We start from the raw sequence: 16997 nt of genomic DNA on the forward strand, positions 1-16997 counted from the left end.
ATTACTCAAAAGAATTAGATTTTTTTTTCTAACAGAATTTGGTTCTTCCCTAACTGCAGTGTGTAATGCACCTTGAGGACCGGTTGCAGGAATTATACTTCAAGAGCAAAATGCTGTCTGAGTACCTGAGGGGACAGATGCGTGTTCATGTCAAGGAACTAGGAGTAGTTCTTGGGTATGTATGTTCATGGTTTTTCTTCTGGTTTTGTTGTGTCTCTTGTCATGTTCCTCCGAACTGCTTTTTGTTGTTTGTTTTTGTGTGCTTTTTCCCATAAGAAGTTGTGCCCTACTAGTGTTTAGGTTTCTTTGTATCTTAGAAGAGCAGATTGCAAGCCAGGCTGTGGTGGTGCATGCCTTTAATCCCAGCCCTAGGGATGCAGAGGTAGGCGGATCTATGTGAGTTCGAGGACAGCCTGGTCTACAAAGTGAGTTCCAGGACAGGCTCCAAAGCTATACAGAGAAACCCTGTCTTCAAAAGCAGAAACAAACAAAAAACAGATTTCTGTCACCGTTAATATAGATGCATTGACCCTTGCACTGTCCCTGTAGCTTGTCAAGAATATAGGCAGAGGGAATTAAACTTAAATTGTTAATCTTACAAAAAAAATAAGTGTCCATGTTTTACTTTAAATTTGTTGTAGATAACATTATTGTAAGCATCTGCCCTGCCTTTCAAATGAGTTGATGGAAATAAAGATGCTTGATTTGTGGCTGCTGTTTTCTACACCATAATCTTTATAGTATATTGGCCTACTCTATGGTTACTCCCTGGAAAATGACAGCTATCTGAAATGCTGACTAAGGAGAAAAAGGAAGTGGATTTCTAAGCATAATGTAGTCTTATTCCATTAAGTGGTGTCAGCTTTTCTATGTTCTATGAATGTGTGCATGATAAAATTCTAGTTGAAAGAATTAAAGATTTTTTTTCCTAAATTCAATTTCTATGAAAAGAAAGGAGATCAGCGTTAATCATTTAGAATCCTGTATGTATCACAAACCAAGTAAAAGTCTAAACTTTTTTGTCATTCATTCTGGGGATTCATCCTACAGCCTCACACACAATAAGTATATACTCTACCAGAGTTATGTATCATCCCCCTTACCCAGTTGTTTTAGACATTCTGTAGTATGTACATACTATCCAAATTGGAAATGGCCAATTCTGTAAATAAACATGCTCTTTGTCACATATTAAGACTGAACAGGAGTTTGAATGACTCCAAATATTTCTGACTCCAATACTGTTTGTATTCTGTTGTTCAAGTTCCAATCAGAAAATGCTTCTCCAGTATTTGGAAAGTCAGAAATAATATAGTTTATTTTCCTGGGAAGAGGAAGAGAGAAAGGGAAAGACAGACAGACACTGTGATACCTTTATTAATGCCTTAAAAATAAATTTTAAAATAATTACATATAATCCAAGTTCATGGTATATTTGGTGTAAAATGGATAGTAAGTTACCATCTTCTTTTCAGCTTCAACCCCAACTTTAACATTATTGAAAGTGTTTATTGTTGCTGTTTTTTTAAAAGTGGTGTGTTCTTTTTTTTTAAGGGTTATTTATTTATTGCATATACACTGTTCTGCCTACCTGCCAGAAGAAGGCACCAGATTGAATTGTAGATGGCTGTGAGCCACCATGTGGTTGCTAGGAATTCAACTAAGGACCCTTGGAAGAGCAGTCAGTGCTCTTAACCTCTGAGCCTTCTCTCCAGAGCCCCGTTGCTGATTTTTAGAATGCATAAAAATAGAAATTGGTTTGCGTGCAGCTAATATAGTTTGAATATTTCATTATATGGATGTATACTGATACATCTCATTTTAATGGTTGTATAGCTTTCTATTTTTAATTTATGGTTTACAAATTTTTGCTATTGAAAACCAATGCTGAAATGAAAAAATTTTTGATTTGTGTAGAACAAATTCTATTCCTGGGACTGAATGTTTGATTAAAGGACATGCACATTATACACAGAATTATACACATAATTTTGGTAACACTAAATGCTGTCTGGAAAGTATGAACTCCCATAAGCACAAGAAGCCATCGTCTATTAGCCAGATTAGCAACAGACTTTCTGATTGTTGCTTCTGAGTTGGCATATGATTTTTTTCCTTAAGCTAAATCTAACTTTTCTAAATATATTAACCATTTTTCTTTTTCTGAAAATTATTTGAGTTTTTATTTGTTTATTTTGAGACAGGACTTTGTAGCTTAGTTTGACCTCAAATTGTGATTCTCTTCCCTCAGTCTCCCTACTTCAGGGTTACAGATGTGTGCCACCATGCTTTGAATAATTTGTGGTACGTTTTTAAAAGAAATTTCCACTACTTATAGCATGTATTATGGAAATACTTTTGGTTAAAAGTACACAGACTATTATTACTAGTGAATTACATTTCTTGCACATCTCTCCCTAGATGAATGGCAGGTCAGCTGTGGTGCTTTCTTGTGTCTGTGCCTTGGTTTCCTTTTCATTTGGAAGCTTCTTTTCCTTTGAATCCATGGTGCTACTGTTAATGAAAGTTTCTAAGTATTGTTATCTTTACCTCTTTATCCTTTTCCTTTTGGCCAGAGTAAACCCTTAAGTGCTGAGATGCATTGGTAGTGTAGAAGTGATCATTGCCCATAAGATTCATATTTTGAATATAGAAAGCGTGAACTGAGTTTTCTTTTCTTTATTTCAGGATCGAATCCAGTGACCTTCCTCTTCTGGCTGCTGTAGCAAGCACCCATTCTCCATACGTTGCTCAGATACTTCTTTAACATGCCTAGAGGTTAACTTTGATTTAAAGTTGAATAGAAACCAAGGAAGCAGGAACAGTGTGTATCCATGGAATTGTTTCTGTTCTGTTTTGTTAGTTTTCTCTGTTAGGCTTCTGTGTGACTGTATCATCTCTAGCATGCTGTGTTGCATCACAGTCTGCATAGATTGGATGGCTTTTTATTTTTAACTGGACATCTGGATAGCAGTAGATTTTCAACAAAGTGAAACTAAAGCAACATAAATAATTGGGGTGGGGGGCTAGTAGCATTTGCAAAAGCCAAAGTGTAACTTAGAAATTTCTGTGACTATCCAGGAATTTCATCCAAACTCTAAAATGTCACAACTCATGAATAGCAATAGATGTCTTGTGATCTGATGGGAGAAATCTTCATTTCACTAATTTTTAATTTTTATTTCTATGATATAGAAGTCTACAAGACCTTGATTTATGTATTGTTTTGGAATTCATATCAACTGGTTTCTAGTTATTTAAGTATTTTAAACAACTTGTCAATGAGTGAGGATGTCATGTTGCCTATCCAAGTGTATATATGTATCTATTTTTTAAAAAAGCAGGGTTAGAAATACAATATTGATAAACATTTTTAAAAATATTTTTTCATCTAGTATTGTATGTAATGTTGGAATACTACCTTCTGATGATTTTCTGTTTCACATACTCTAAAATGTATTTAAAGCCAATCTTTTTGAGGCTAAAGGTTGTAGATTCCCTAAGAATACTTCTTTATACCATTTGTTTTATAAGAATGAGATAATTCTTATTGATATTTACATATTAACTTAATAAAATTAAAATTCAAAAAGACCACCAAAGCAACTGCAAAAATAATACTATATTTTTAAAATGTGCTCAGGTGGCCACACACTTTGATTTTAGTATCGACCTTGAACCCATATGAGCAGAATATTTGCTAATAATCTTCAATTTACACTAGTAGAAGTAATAATTTAAAAATTATTTTCTCTAAGTGTTCCTTGTTCTAAAAAACTGATCTTTTTCCAAGCTTTCCACTTAGCATTTGTTGTCATTTTTGTATATAGTATAGATTGTTGCTTGTAAGAAAGGCGAATAAGGAACCAAACTCTTGTAAGTAATGTAAATAAAAAGGTGGGTAGATAATGTTTTCAATATACTCTACTACCTCAGTTTACTTGAATACTGAATTATAGCTTACTCTTTGCTTGTGTGGGCTAAGATACACGTAATGCTAGAATTAAAGTTGGCTTCTGTTTTCATTGACTAATTCTAAATTGTATAGTACAAAAACACAAAAAGAGCCCTACTTGCTTGTTCAGTTACTGCATATATTTACTCTAATACATCCATTCTTGCTATTTAAAATTTTTAGTAATTAATGAAAATTTTCTGAATTTAATAGTGTCTGGTTACATTACCTTGCTCTTTATGTATGTTCAAGATAATTCTAACTAGAAAAAATTGAAAAGAACGTTTTAATGGAACATAAACCCAAAATTAGAGTGCCTGCGATTAGCCCTTGCCCTATCAGCTGGTTTCAGTATCTGGGTCTCCCATAGATGCCTTGATGCCAAAGAGTGTTTATAGACGTGTTTTCTTTGGCATCCTTGTATCCCATTTGTTTGTGGGGTTGCTCTGTTGTGTTCTGTTAAAATTCAGAGAGTAGATTTCTGTCAGAATTTAGAACCTGAAAAAGTTCCTCTATGGGCCATTGTATATTATTTTTTGATTTTGGCTCAGAAGATTATGTAGCAGGTAGATAATTGTTTTGCGATCTTTTCTTAATGAGTCATGGAACTTTTCATAGTTCTGTTTGAAATCTCTCATTACCACTTAGTAATTCTAGTGTTTAATTAGTGAATGGCTTGTGCACCTATTATTCTCAAAACACAGCTTTGCTGGAAAGGAAAGGCTAGTTTCTTAAAGACTCACTAGTCTTTATAGGATTTCTGAGTTTGTAATACCTTTATCATCATACTCTTTACTTACTCAAAGCCCAAGGAATGAGCTGCTACTTCTTTACAGTGTGGCTGTGATAAATGTGAAAAGAGTTTTGGCCTGTTTAAAATAATTTTTTCAACTGCTTAATGGTACAGACAAATATGTGCTACATATTAAAAACCACCTGTTCACTGTAACGGGAAATTAAAAAGGGATCTTTGATATTATAGGATTAAAACTAATCTTCCATATATGTAAACTAATTGATTTGATTTTAAATATCTTGGCATTTCTTAATATGTCTTAACTTTGATTTTGAAAATATTAAGTGCAATAAACATAATAATACAGATTTCATTTTGTTGCAGTTGGCACTCAATGCAGATGATCACTAAAACCAATTTGCATAATACCTATGTCTGGTAGCTGTCTTATGAGAATGTTCTGCTTTCTTTTAAGTTATTTAGATGAATATATAAAATGTACATACTTGTTTGTTCTGAATACATTTCTCAAATGTACACCTGTATTATAATAACCTCCCAGTTCTGGGGGAAATTTGTGCAATAAACACACATGTCAATTTGATGGGTAATATTGGTGTTTCTTTCATACGTTAGCGAGGTATATATGACTTTTTTAACTCTTGAATCAGACATCCTAGATTTGTGTTCCAGCTTTGATACCTTTGAACATGTAACCTTTCTATATTGGTAGAATCTGTTAATACTTAAGATTGTGAGATTTAAGTAAATAATGATTGTTAAGAATTTATCTAAACTGGGCAGTGGTAGCATACACCTGTAATCCCAGCACTCAGGAAGCAGAGCCAGATGGATCTCTGTGAGTTAGAGGCCAGATTGGTCTACAAAGCAAGTTCCAGGAGAGCCATAGCTGTTATAGAGAAACCCTATCTCAACAAAACAAACTAACAAAAAAGGAATTTAGCTAAGTGCCAAGACTCAATAACTTTTTGGCTGCTACCTTTTACCATGTAATCTGAGTAGTTACCATATAATGTTGAGACAATTTTTAATGTATGCTCTTATAATTATAGTGCCCAAAATACACTCACAGTGATGAATTGAAATTTTAAATCCAAACCAAGAGGACACCATGTAAAGCTTCAAAAAAAAATCACCATTAATTTTACAATTAAAAAACTACAAAGGGGCGTAGGTGGGTGCTGGACAGATGTTTCAGAGGTTAAGAGCATTGACTTCTTCCAGAGGTCCTGAGTTCAATTCCCAGCAACCACATGATGGCTCACAACCATCCAAAATGAGACCTGGTGCCCTCTTCTGACATGCAGGTAGAACAGTGTGTACATAATAAATAAATCTTAAAGAAAACACAACAAAATTACAACGGTATGGACTGTTTGTAGTCTGTCATTACTTTACCCCCTGGTTTAGATGTAACTCCTAGCAGGTGTGTCCTCTTGTTGTTCATCATGTGGGATTCAGCCCTTTATCCATCCTTGTCACTTGCTCTGCAGCAATAATTTAACCCTGACTAGGTTTTCTGGGAAGCTGCCTTCCTGAAGTAAGTTGAGTTAAACCTTGAGGCAGTACTAATAAGAGGGGAACCCAGTTTTACATATTAATTAACTCTATCACTTTTATATTTAAACAGAAGTATGCTCTTTTAAAGCAATGAATTATCAAACACTAGGAAAGCAAAGATCAGTTATTTATGAGCTGTTCCTAAAAACCTTAAAAAATTTTATAACATTTTTAAGTAGCATGGAAGACTGATTTTGTTTGCTAATGAGAAATTGAGTGAGATACAAAGGATTTAATCTGATTATTTACCTCATACAGTCTCCTGTAAAGTCCATCTTGTCTCTTAGATTAAATAATTTTCTGAGCTATTTAGGGAGACAGATGGCAAAGCTATCCAAGTTTTTGTTTGTTAGGGTTTTGTTTTTTGAGACAGGGTTTCTGTGTGTATCTTTGGAGCCTGTCCTGGAACACTATATACCATCTGCCTGTATCTGCTTCCCAAGTGCTGGAATTAAAGGTGAGCACCACTACTGCCCGGTCCAGGTTTTTTTGTATGTGCTTTCCTGTGTGGAAGGGGGGCCTAGAGTAGCAAGTGAGGCCAAGCTGAAGGCTTATCAGGGGCATGACTTTTTAATTACATCAAAACTATCTAAATTATTCAAACTTGAACTTACATTTTAGATAAATCATTTTCCAAAAGAAATAGAAATAGTAGTAATGTTTGGATTTTACTGGCAACACACTAAATGATTCACATGATTTAACTCATAATCTTGAGAATCCTGAAAGCCCACTATTTCCATAGAGATGTGCAAACTGATGTTCAGTGGTACATTAAATAACTTTAAGGCTGAGTTCATAACTAATAAAACGCTTGTCCTGGGTTGAATCCTCAAGACTGGGAAAAAACTGCCTTTTCTAACTAAAAGTTAAATTCCAGTCTGATTACCTGCAAAGTTCAAGTTTATAATGATCAAGCTTTTGGGTTTTCCCCCTTCCTAAATATTAAGATGATGATGAACATTAATCTTGGGCGGGGAGTAAAGCATACGATTTGGGACTGACCTTTGGGATCTAGTTTATATACCCCAAAATGATGCAGGTCACTTGCAACACTGTCTTACTTTCTATTGCTGTGATAATACTGACCAGAAGCAACCTGAGGAGGAAAGTGTTGGCTTTCATCTGATGGGAAGCCAAGTCAGGAACTTACACAAGGCAGAAACCTGGAGGCAGGAACTGAAGCAGAGACTGCATGAATACTGTTTACTAACTTGCCCCGTTTGCTTGCTCGTACAACCCAGGACCTCTGCACAGGAGTGGCACTGTCCACAGTGAGCTGAGTGCTCCATCTCAATCATTATTAGTCAAGGAAATGCTCCCCACAAACTTGCTCACACACCAATCTAAAGGAGGCATTTTCTCAATTGAGGAGCCCTCTTCCAGATGACAAAAATTAACCAGCACAAGTACTGTGCAATATTTTCAGTTTATTTCTGTAGTGGCTAAGGCATAAAGGGCTTTTTGTGCCCAAACCTCAAGAAAGATGTGCTAATAGCATGTTGTAAACTTCAAGTTTGGGCAAGCCCCACGGTCCAACGGAAAAGACAGCACTGTCATTACTCTGAAATGTTACAGCCTGAACACTCCTGTTCTTTTTATTAAAGTAGAGATTCAAACAAGAAAGGTATTGTGAATCATTATGTGAAAACATGTCTAATCATAAAACTCTAAGAATCATAGGACTTCCTTAGTTAACTTACTCTGAAAAATACTATGATATACCTAGATGTGGTCAGAGCCCTCAGTTTTAAAAATGCTGCATAAATAAAATGTCAGAAGTGCCACAAGGAATGGTTTGACTAGTGTGGCCCACCTGTGCTAGGATAATGGTACAAAATAACTCCCAAAATGATGGATTCTGGAATTCTGTCACTTAACCTTTACAGTTGAAACCTGTGTAATGGTTAAAACTGATAGTCTATTTGACAGAATTTAGAATCATTCAGGAGATAAATCTCTGGACATGTCTGTGAGGGAGTTTCAAGATTGGGCTAATTAAGGTAGGGATGGCCTACTTTTGTTTCATGGGCCCTGGGTATTGACTGAATAAAAAGGCCAGCTGAAGCAGGAGCATTCATAATGTGCTATTCCCTGATTGTGGACCAAATGAACAGTTACTCCACACCCCTGCCACCGTGGGTCACCAGGAAAGGGCATAGGCTACCTGGTTCCCAGGACCCAGAGGGCATAAGAAAAACTAGTCCTGTAAGATGTCTCCAGACCTCCACACAAGCAGTGACATTATGCTACACACAAATGTTTAAAGAAAAAAAGGAAAACAAGGACTGCAGAGATGGCTCTGTGATTTAAGAGCAAGTAGTGCACTTGGCAGTGGGCTTGAGTTCAGTTCCCAAAACTCATGTCCAGCTGTTCACAACCTGTTAATTCCAGCTCACCCCTTGGGCCAAAATTAACCTACATTCCTTTTATCAGAGTACTTTGTTTTATCCCAACAGGAAGAATAACTAATACTCTGTTTTTACGGCATGATATCAAAGGATAAATAAACCGAAGCTGCCTTTATTTTAGGAAAAATGCTAGAATGTAAAACCCCTCATTATTGGCTCCAGACAACTTAAAACCCAGCTGCCTGAAGAACTGCATAGGTTAGGTTAAAGCAGCCACACCTTGGCCGTAGCTGGGTCCCAACCGCCCACTCTCAGGACTTTAGTCAAGGATGTTAGGTAAGGAATGATGAGGCACGGGGAAATGAAAAGGCGCCTCTACCTCTACAGAAGCCTATTTGTCAGTGAAGTACACGGGAGTGGGCACTGCACACGTGGTAATAGGGTTTGTGGGTTTTATAGGACAGAAAAAGGAACTGGGATTAAGAGCCCCATCTGCAGGTAGGTTTCCCAACAGTCTCAAAGTGGCAAGTACCAAGAGAGGTTGGTATGTTGATCTTATCAGAATCTTCCAGGCTCTTGATAGCCCACAGGTATTAACCTGTTAACCTATCTGGAGTTTTTCAGCCCACCTGAGGTTTTTAGGGCACAAATCCTTTAAAGGAAGATCCTGAATGTCTTCATCCAGCCGGTGAGGCATTCATCATCAGCTCCAGAACATCCTACTGCATGCTAGGCTATCAGGCTACCTCCTGAGCTTTTATCTCCAGTCTTGAAAACACTTTTTTGTGGGCAGCTTTCATTGGCGATTTTAGTTTGCTTTGCTTTCCTTTTCAAAGTAGCGCTAGATGTGCGAGTACTGCCCTGGGATCTACGGTTTGCGCAACGGTGTGTGGGCTTCCCGGCTTGCTGAAAGGCGGCCTCGACTTCCGCGAGCCTTGAGAGCCCCACGGCTTCCGGACTCGGGCCCTAAAGTACACGTCCTAAACGCCTTCCTCACAGTTGTGCCTCACCGGCTATTTTTGGCGAAGCCTTCATAGCATTTCCGGAACCTCAGCCGGAAGCTGGAGATACGGAAGCTACGATCCCGTGACGGACTCTCGCGACCGAGGCCTAGCCTCTGGTTCTCACTCCCCCACCCCAACTCTTTACGTCACGGCTAGGCAGGCGTTAGCGTGCGCCTTGTGCGCCTGCGCACTTGCCCTCTCGCCCCCGCGCAGGCGTCTTTCTGGCCAGTCGCGCGTGGGCTGAGGCCCTGGGCGGGCGTTGCGAAGACTTGTTTGCTTGAGTTTGGACCCTGGGACAGTTCTCAGTTCCCTCCCGGTGGGGCGGACGCACACCCGGGTCAGGCGAATGGGCAGCTAGACGCAGGCTGGGAAGTGTGGGGCTGCGGACATGAACTCGCCCGTAGACCCCGGCGCTCGGCAGGCGCTGAGGAAGAAGCCGCCGGAACGTACTCCTGAGGTAAGGCCGGGCACTGACGCGTACCTCGGCTCCGACCCGGCGGTTGTCGCGCGCAGGGTGGTGAGCGCCTTTCCTGCCGCTCCCTGCTGGGGACTTCCTTGTACCTCTGATAAGAAAGCACCGTTACCGTGGACTGAGTTCTGAATTTGTGCGTGCTCAAGCGGGCTGAAAAACAAGCTCGGAATTGTAATGTGTAATAGTTCAGCCTATAACCTGTGCGTGCTCCGCTCTCAGATACTCTACGGTTGCTCCCAAAAGACGGGCTTCCAAAGTCCTTATCGGACTCTGCATCAGCCAGGCGATAAGCTCCTGGCAGGAGAGTGTTGAGTAGTTCCCTAGGTGCTTTTTCAAACTGCCCATCAGTTTGGTAAGTTTTCTTGGTTTGGAGACATGTCTATAATCAGTGGTATTGTGTATTATACCGAAAGAAGAACCAAAAGCGTTGTGAATGGAATGAATCGTCTTGTTCTAAGTTGAAGCAATTAAAATGCTTTAAGTCTTAGTCACGCGAGTTTCAGATTTGTAGTGCTTTGCATAAAAAGTTTCAGAAACTTCGGGTTAACACTCTGGGACATGACATTATTAAAACCATAATGAAGCTGTGATTAGTCCAGCTTGTTTATTGAGAGCCTGATCTTTGCATAGGAACAAGGCAGTTTAAAAAAATTACTTTCCAGGGCCTACTAATAATCCCATGAATCAGTTTTTCTGTGGTGATGATGATTTTTGCAATGTCCGTTCTAAGTTTTATTTATAAACATTATCTAGGTAATGAGGGGAAAACCTAAGTAATTCGGTCTCTTCTCTATTACTTAGTTTGACATTGAGTATTTTTTAAGCAGAGGAAATTTTCTAAACTGTTTGTTGAAGTTATGCTTGGTCATGTGTGCTGCTTTGAGGACTTTTATCTAGTTTTACTGGAATAGCAACATTGTAGAAAGGAATGTTAACCGCTTAGATTCATTGGCTGTTTTTTTGAATAAGTGTAGAATTTGAGCTACTAGTAAGAAATCATTAATCAGAATGCTAGTGATGGTTTATTTTGATAAAGAATTTGGTGAAATTCTCAAAGTTTATTTCTGCTATCAGAAGAATCTTTTAGTGGACTCTTGAGGGTCTGTTATATTAATTTGGTAATTCATTGTCAACTTGTTAAAGTTCTATTCTTTACATTTTAGTGTAAGGACAAAATAGGTTCTTAAAGTTCCTACATTCTGATGTCATAAGGAGAGAAGAAGGTAAGTTATAAATGTAATATACTAGCTATTAATGGGTATTTCAAATAACAGGATAAGGAGAATTGTAAAAAAGGGAGAATAAACTAGATTATAGTTTAAATGAAGTAGTTCCTATTGTCCTAGGTAACTTGACTTGGTTGTTGCTGTTGAGTGAAACTGAGTATCCTGTATAGCTCATACTAACCTGGAGCTTAATCATGCTTATATAAAGATGGTAGTGAGCTGGTCGTCATATCTGGTTTCAGGATTCGACTTCACTTGATGAACATTTTATTGATGCATGAGAATGGGATTGTGTGTGGAGTTTTATGAAGAAAAGGTTTTCGCAAGCAGAGGAAGTAGTCATTGCAAAGACTGTGATGACAATGTTCTTTTCACGTATTCCAGGAATAGCAAGGACTTTTGAGTAGTGGAGAATGAGCTAGATTGGGTAGGAAGTCAGAGATGTTGCTGTAGGATAGGATATAGCATGTAGGACTTTATCACATGATGATGATGATGATTTTATTTTCACTGAAATGGATGAGTTGCTATCTAAAGGTTTTGAAACAGAGGAATGAAACTAACTTGTTAGATTTTTTAAAAAAGACTTAACTGTTATATAGCGGGTAGGCTAGGTGGGAACCAGGGTAAGAGTAGGAAGTTAGAAGCTATTGCATAAATGGTGTAAGAGATGATGATAGCTCAGACTAAAGAAAGCAACAGTGATGGAGGTTCTGAGTAGCCATTAACTTCTGGAAATGTTTTTTATGTTTAACCAAGAGCATTTGTTAATAGCACATTAGGTGTAGACTGAGGGAAAGAAGAGGTTTATGAAGTGTTGGAGTTGTTACCAGAGACGAGTTGAAGAGCAGTCAGACAAATGGCCTGTAGTAAGTACAATGCACACCTAGTGTTCATGGGATCCTGGACTTAATCCTCATCACCACAAAACAAAAATACAGAAGATTTGCTAGAGTTGATTTGCTGAGGGAGAAGATCAGAAATTATGTTTTGAATGTCTAGTTTAAAATGTCAGAAATGTTGGAGTAAGGAATTACACATAAAGTTTATGTTTCTAAAAAAAGACTGGACTAAAGAACTATGTTATTTTCAGTTGGGAGAATGTATGAAATTACCAATTTAGAAGGTATACATAGAGCATAAAAGAGGTGTCACACATCAATATCCCAGCACTTGGGACTTTAGGAGGAAGACTGACGTTGGTTCCAGGCCTGCCTGGTATGGTTGAGGGTGGAATGTGTGTTTTATAGTTCTTACACACACATATACACACATACCCAGGGGTCTTAGAAAAATGACAGAATAAATAGGTTAAGAGACAGAGAGCAGTTAGTGCTGGCTACTCTCTCAGAGATCCTGAGTTCAATTCCCAGCAACCACATGGTAGTTCACAACCATCTATAATGGGATCTGATGTCCTCTTCTGTCACATAAGCATGCATGCAAGCAAATAGAGCCTGAACATACATAAAATACATAAATCTTTTTTGTAAAGATAGAAACAGAGTGTAGTAGTGTCATGAAAATCAAGTTAATAAAAGTGCACGAGGTAGAACTATAGCTTAGTTTAGAGTAATTGCTTATCATATATGAAAATTTGGGCTCAGTTCTCAGGATAGAGTTGGGAGAATTCTATTTTTAAAAGCTAAGCATGATGACGAATGCCTACAATACGAATGCCACATTTTGGAAGTGGAGGAAAGAAAATTAAGAGTACCTGTCCAGTCTGGGCTACATAAAACCCCTTCTCAAAAGAAAGTTATAATTGAAGAGGATAGAATTCATTCATTAAATGTAATTTAGTTTCCTATTCCTTGAATGTGTACTGAGTACACAGCATTGTGAAAATATACAAATGGTTTGAATTTGGAATACAACCCCCCCCAAACACACACTTTGTCCCAACTGGTGGCAGTGTTCTTGTGGAACCTTTGGAGCAGGTGGCATGACTGGCAGAAGTGGGTTGGGGGATAAGTCTTTCAGTTTTGTAGTCCAGCCCTACTTCTAGCCCAAGCTTGCTCTCTCCTTGATATCAAACATGAGGAGTCTTTGCCTCACTCTCCTGTCCTCTTTACTACTAACACAGATCGGCCCACTGTTGTCATCATGCATTCCCTGCCATGATGGACTGATAGCTCCTGAAAATAAAAACTAGAATAAACATCCCGTAAGATGTTTCTGGCTGGTAGTGAGTCACAGAGTGTAAAAGTAGCCAATACAGTATTGTGTTTGTTTTTGAGACAGGGTCTCACTGTGTAGCCTAGGCTGTCCTCTAAATCATTATCTTCTTGTCTCAGCTTCTAAAGCTCTAGGATTTCAAGTATGTGCCACCATGCCAAGTTTAGAATCAGTGCTTTTATTACTTTGTAATAAATCCTAGTGAAGTAGACCCTTTAGTGTTGAACTGTGAGATTTAGATTTCTTTCTAACAATTTTTGCTTTGCTAACTATTTGTCCTACTTTATGGATCCAGGTTTCATAACACATTGTCTTTCCTTTGTTCTATGATTTCCACTTTTGAAGAACTTCTTATGGGAAAGTGTGGGCTTAAATACTGGTCTTGGTAAGTAAAAGTGTTGTAAAACCACACAAGCTATTTAAGAGAGATGGCCTCAAGCTGGGGTGTTGTTCAGTTGTAGAACACCTAACTAGCATATGTGGGACCTGAGCTTAATATCCAGCACAGCCAAAGACAGTAAGGTACATATGCATTTAGTACTAATACTCAGGGGAGCTTAGACTGGTGGATTACTTGAGCGCACAAGTTTAAGTTTAACCCAGACAATGAAGTTAAGACCACAACTCAAAAAGAAAGGAAGAAAGAAAAAGACAGACAGACTTTAATGTATCCCAAGTTCCCTGAGCCTTGTAGTGACTTAGTTTCTTATTTTGTGTACTATATACTCTGTGATGTTTGCACAGGAGCAGAATGTTCAGTTACATGATGTACAATATACCTGTAAATACATTAACACGTTTATGAACTGAGGCTATATAATTTCCCAACTCGGGAAATATACTCAAGCTCACCTTTTGTTAATAAACACTATGCCAATCTTTTACCTTTTAAAACCTTCTGAACTAGCGCATAGGCATTGGTGTTTTTACATAGCCCATTTAATAATTCAGATGCATGCACAGAGGTTTGGAATATTGATCATCATTCCACATTCTCTCTATGCTTTCAAGGGATGTGGAATTAGGTGGTGAAATACCAGCTGTGGAGTTAAGGGTCTTCATTTGGTGGTGGTGTCTAACTGTAGTCCAGGCTGACTTCAACCTTTCTGTATACTGACCTCAAGACTGCTAATCCTTTCCCCTTTAGCTTCCCAAGTGCTGGGTTTACAGGCTAGCACTGTCATGAAACCACCACTTTCAAGCCCTGGTATTTTTATTTAGATGATCCCATTTCAAATAATGTTATCTAATTTTGTTTTTGGCATGAACTTCTGAGAGAAATGTGTCTGCACACTCCAGTTGGATACCAACAACAGGACAGAGTAACAGTGGTTGATGACTTCCTCATAAATCCCTCACCTCTCTTGAGTTAAACTTGAACTCTTTATATTCTGAGCAGGTATGCCCACCCACAGCCCATGCTTACTCTGATTAGCTGAGAATACAATCCAACACAAAATCAAAAACTTACTTAAAATATGATTCCCTCCCTGACTTTAACTTAATTGTGTGGTTCTTGCATGTGAACTTTGTAGATAACATCTTTTTATGATGTTTGAAAGGTTAGCCACACCTTCTGTGTCATGTGCAGCTAGAGCAGAATTACATACAGCTGGGGTCGACGGGCATGGCTGAAATCTCAGGTGAAGGTCTGATGACTCTTCCAGCCCCTCCTTCCCTGAGGGAACTTTGACAGGACTGAGCTTGAGGGCCTTTTGCAGGTGATGACAATTGTAATTAGGATGGCTGTGCACATAGAACAGTATTCTTAAAGTCTTGAGTATTTGAGTGATTCTAGGAAAGTGACCTAACTTTAAAATCTAAATACTTTGGGGGTATTTTTATATGAATTAAATGAAAGGAGATAATGTAAAATATTTATTAATTTGCCTACAGATGATAAATTTGCAGTAAATGGTAGTCATGTATTGGTTTGTTATTTCTTCTGTCTGGAAAGAAATTTATCATTCTTTGATAAATTAAGACTTTGCATTGAAATCTCATCGCAGGAACTCATCTGTAAATCCTCCTTCTTTTATTTTTCAACTCTGCTATGTTTCTGATACTTTGAATCTTCTTCAAGCACAATGTTCTAATACTGTGTTCTAATTGCTGGTGTGTCTGTGGCTTTGAACCCCTTGAGGGCAGTGCCTATGTTTTTGATTTCTCATTTATCATGCTTCCTAATTCCAGCAATAGTGATGTCTTACCGGTTTGATGTTGGATATGCTGAGATAAAAAGACTTAGGTTTGACAAACCTGCAAATTTTCTGATAAAGTTGAATAAGGGCTGGAGAGATGGCTCATGAGCATGCTTTTGCTGTTCTTCCAAGATATCTGTGTCATTTTCCCAGCACCCTTCTCAAGTAGCTCACATCATCTGTAACTCCAGCTCCAGGGATTCCAATGCCCTCTTAATGCTTTCCTTAGGCACCTTAATACACATGGCATACTGTAATGTTTAGTCTTACTGCCCGCCACCTGGTTCCTGTTGCTGCTTTCAGCTCACAAATAACACACAGAACACTATAATAATTATGAAGCTGTTGGCCATTTTCTTGGTTTCTTATCGGCTAGCTCCTATTTGATTATTAACCCATAATTACTAATATATATTTTATAAGAGCTTATCTTTTTGAGGACGCACTCCTGAGTGCCTGTTGCTCCCTGGAGATCACATGGCAAGAGCTATCCTCACTACAGTTCCCAGAATCCTCCTAGACTCTTAGTCCCACCTATCTTGTTTCCCTATTGGCCAACAGTGCTTTATTAAAGCCAGTCAGACACATAATTTACAGAAGGGTGTCTCCCAACGTCTCCTCTTTTCTGTTTAAAATAAAAGAAAGGTTTTAACTTTAACATAGTCAAATTATATATAACAGAACAGTTATCAAGTAAGAACTATAGTTACAATATTTTGTCCATTAGTAAGATTTAAAGAAAGTGTCATCTATCCTATCTTTGTGAGTTTAAAGTCTTATATATAGCTTATCTTTTATCATAACTAAGGAAAACTATAATTATAACTATCTGTCTTTAACTCCATCAAAGACCATAAACACTAGAATTGACAGAGACATCTCGCTACCTGGACAGTCACCCGAAGTTCCTCTGTAACGTTGGGGCATCCATCTTCAGCCCATAGGCCACAATGTGTCAAGAAGATTTCTCAGCACAGCAGGAAATTTCAAACTGTCCATCTGTATTGGCAGTCTGTCAGTCATTTTTCTGTGTCCTGCAGAAAGTCTGGCAGACTCTTCCATGAAGCAGGAACCCTGAAGGACTATCCAAATTCAGTAGTTATTTTTCTGTGGGTTCTATAGGTCCAGATTATACAGCAACAGTCAAACAGTCTAGGCTAATTTTGCCATGTTGAAAGCTAACTCCATAACAAGTTTCTTCAATGCCCATCTTCCTCTCAGATATAATTGATGTCCCAGGAGCAGACATTTCTCATTGTCAAGAAAAAAACCTAAGCCATTTTAAATGTCATT

At 38.2% G+C, this 16997-nt stretch overlaps 2 protein-coding genes across 14 annotated transcripts in view; both read left to right on the forward strand.

Moving 5' to 3' along the window:
• Nucleotides 1–5295, forward strand: part of Fnip1 (folliculin interacting protein 1) — an 83874-nt gene extending 78579 nt beyond the window's left edge. For both annotated transcript variants that reach the window (XM_005067764.4, XM_005067765.4), the window contains 2 exons: nucleotides 60–175; nucleotides 2689–5295. In XM_005067764.4, the coding sequence (XP_005067821.1) occupies nucleotides 60–175; nucleotides 2689–2767 (195 nt within the window). In that variant the 3' untranslated portion in view covers nucleotides 2768–5295. The remainder of the gene's footprint in view (nucleotides 1–59; nucleotides 176–2688) is intronic.
• Nucleotides 5296–9804: 4509 nt separating this feature from the next.
• Rapgef6 (Rap guanine nucleotide exchange factor 6) overlaps nucleotides 9805–16997 on the forward strand; it is a 177889-nt gene continuing 170696 nt past the window's right edge. For 6 of the 12 annotated variants that reach the window (XM_013111587.3, XM_013111582.3, XM_013111581.3 and 3 more), the window contains exon 1: nucleotides 9808–10084. In XM_013111587.3, the coding sequence (XP_012967041.2) occupies nucleotides 10016–10084 (69 nt within the window). In that variant the 5' untranslated portion in view covers nucleotides 9808–10015. Of the gene's footprint in view, nucleotides 10085–16997 lie in introns of all 12 variants that reach the window. The other 6 variants (XM_013111579.3, XM_013111580.3, XM_013111594.3 and 3 more) reach the window with 3 other exon arrangements.

This window comes from Mesocricetus auratus, unplaced genomic scaffold (genome assembly GCF_017639785.1).
Source record: "Mesocricetus auratus isolate SY011 unplaced genomic scaffold, BCM_Maur_2.0 Super-Scaffold_100007, whole genome shotgun sequence".
In the NCBI taxonomy this organism is placed as follows: Eukaryota; Metazoa; Chordata; class Mammalia; order Rodentia; family Cricetidae; genus Mesocricetus; species Mesocricetus auratus.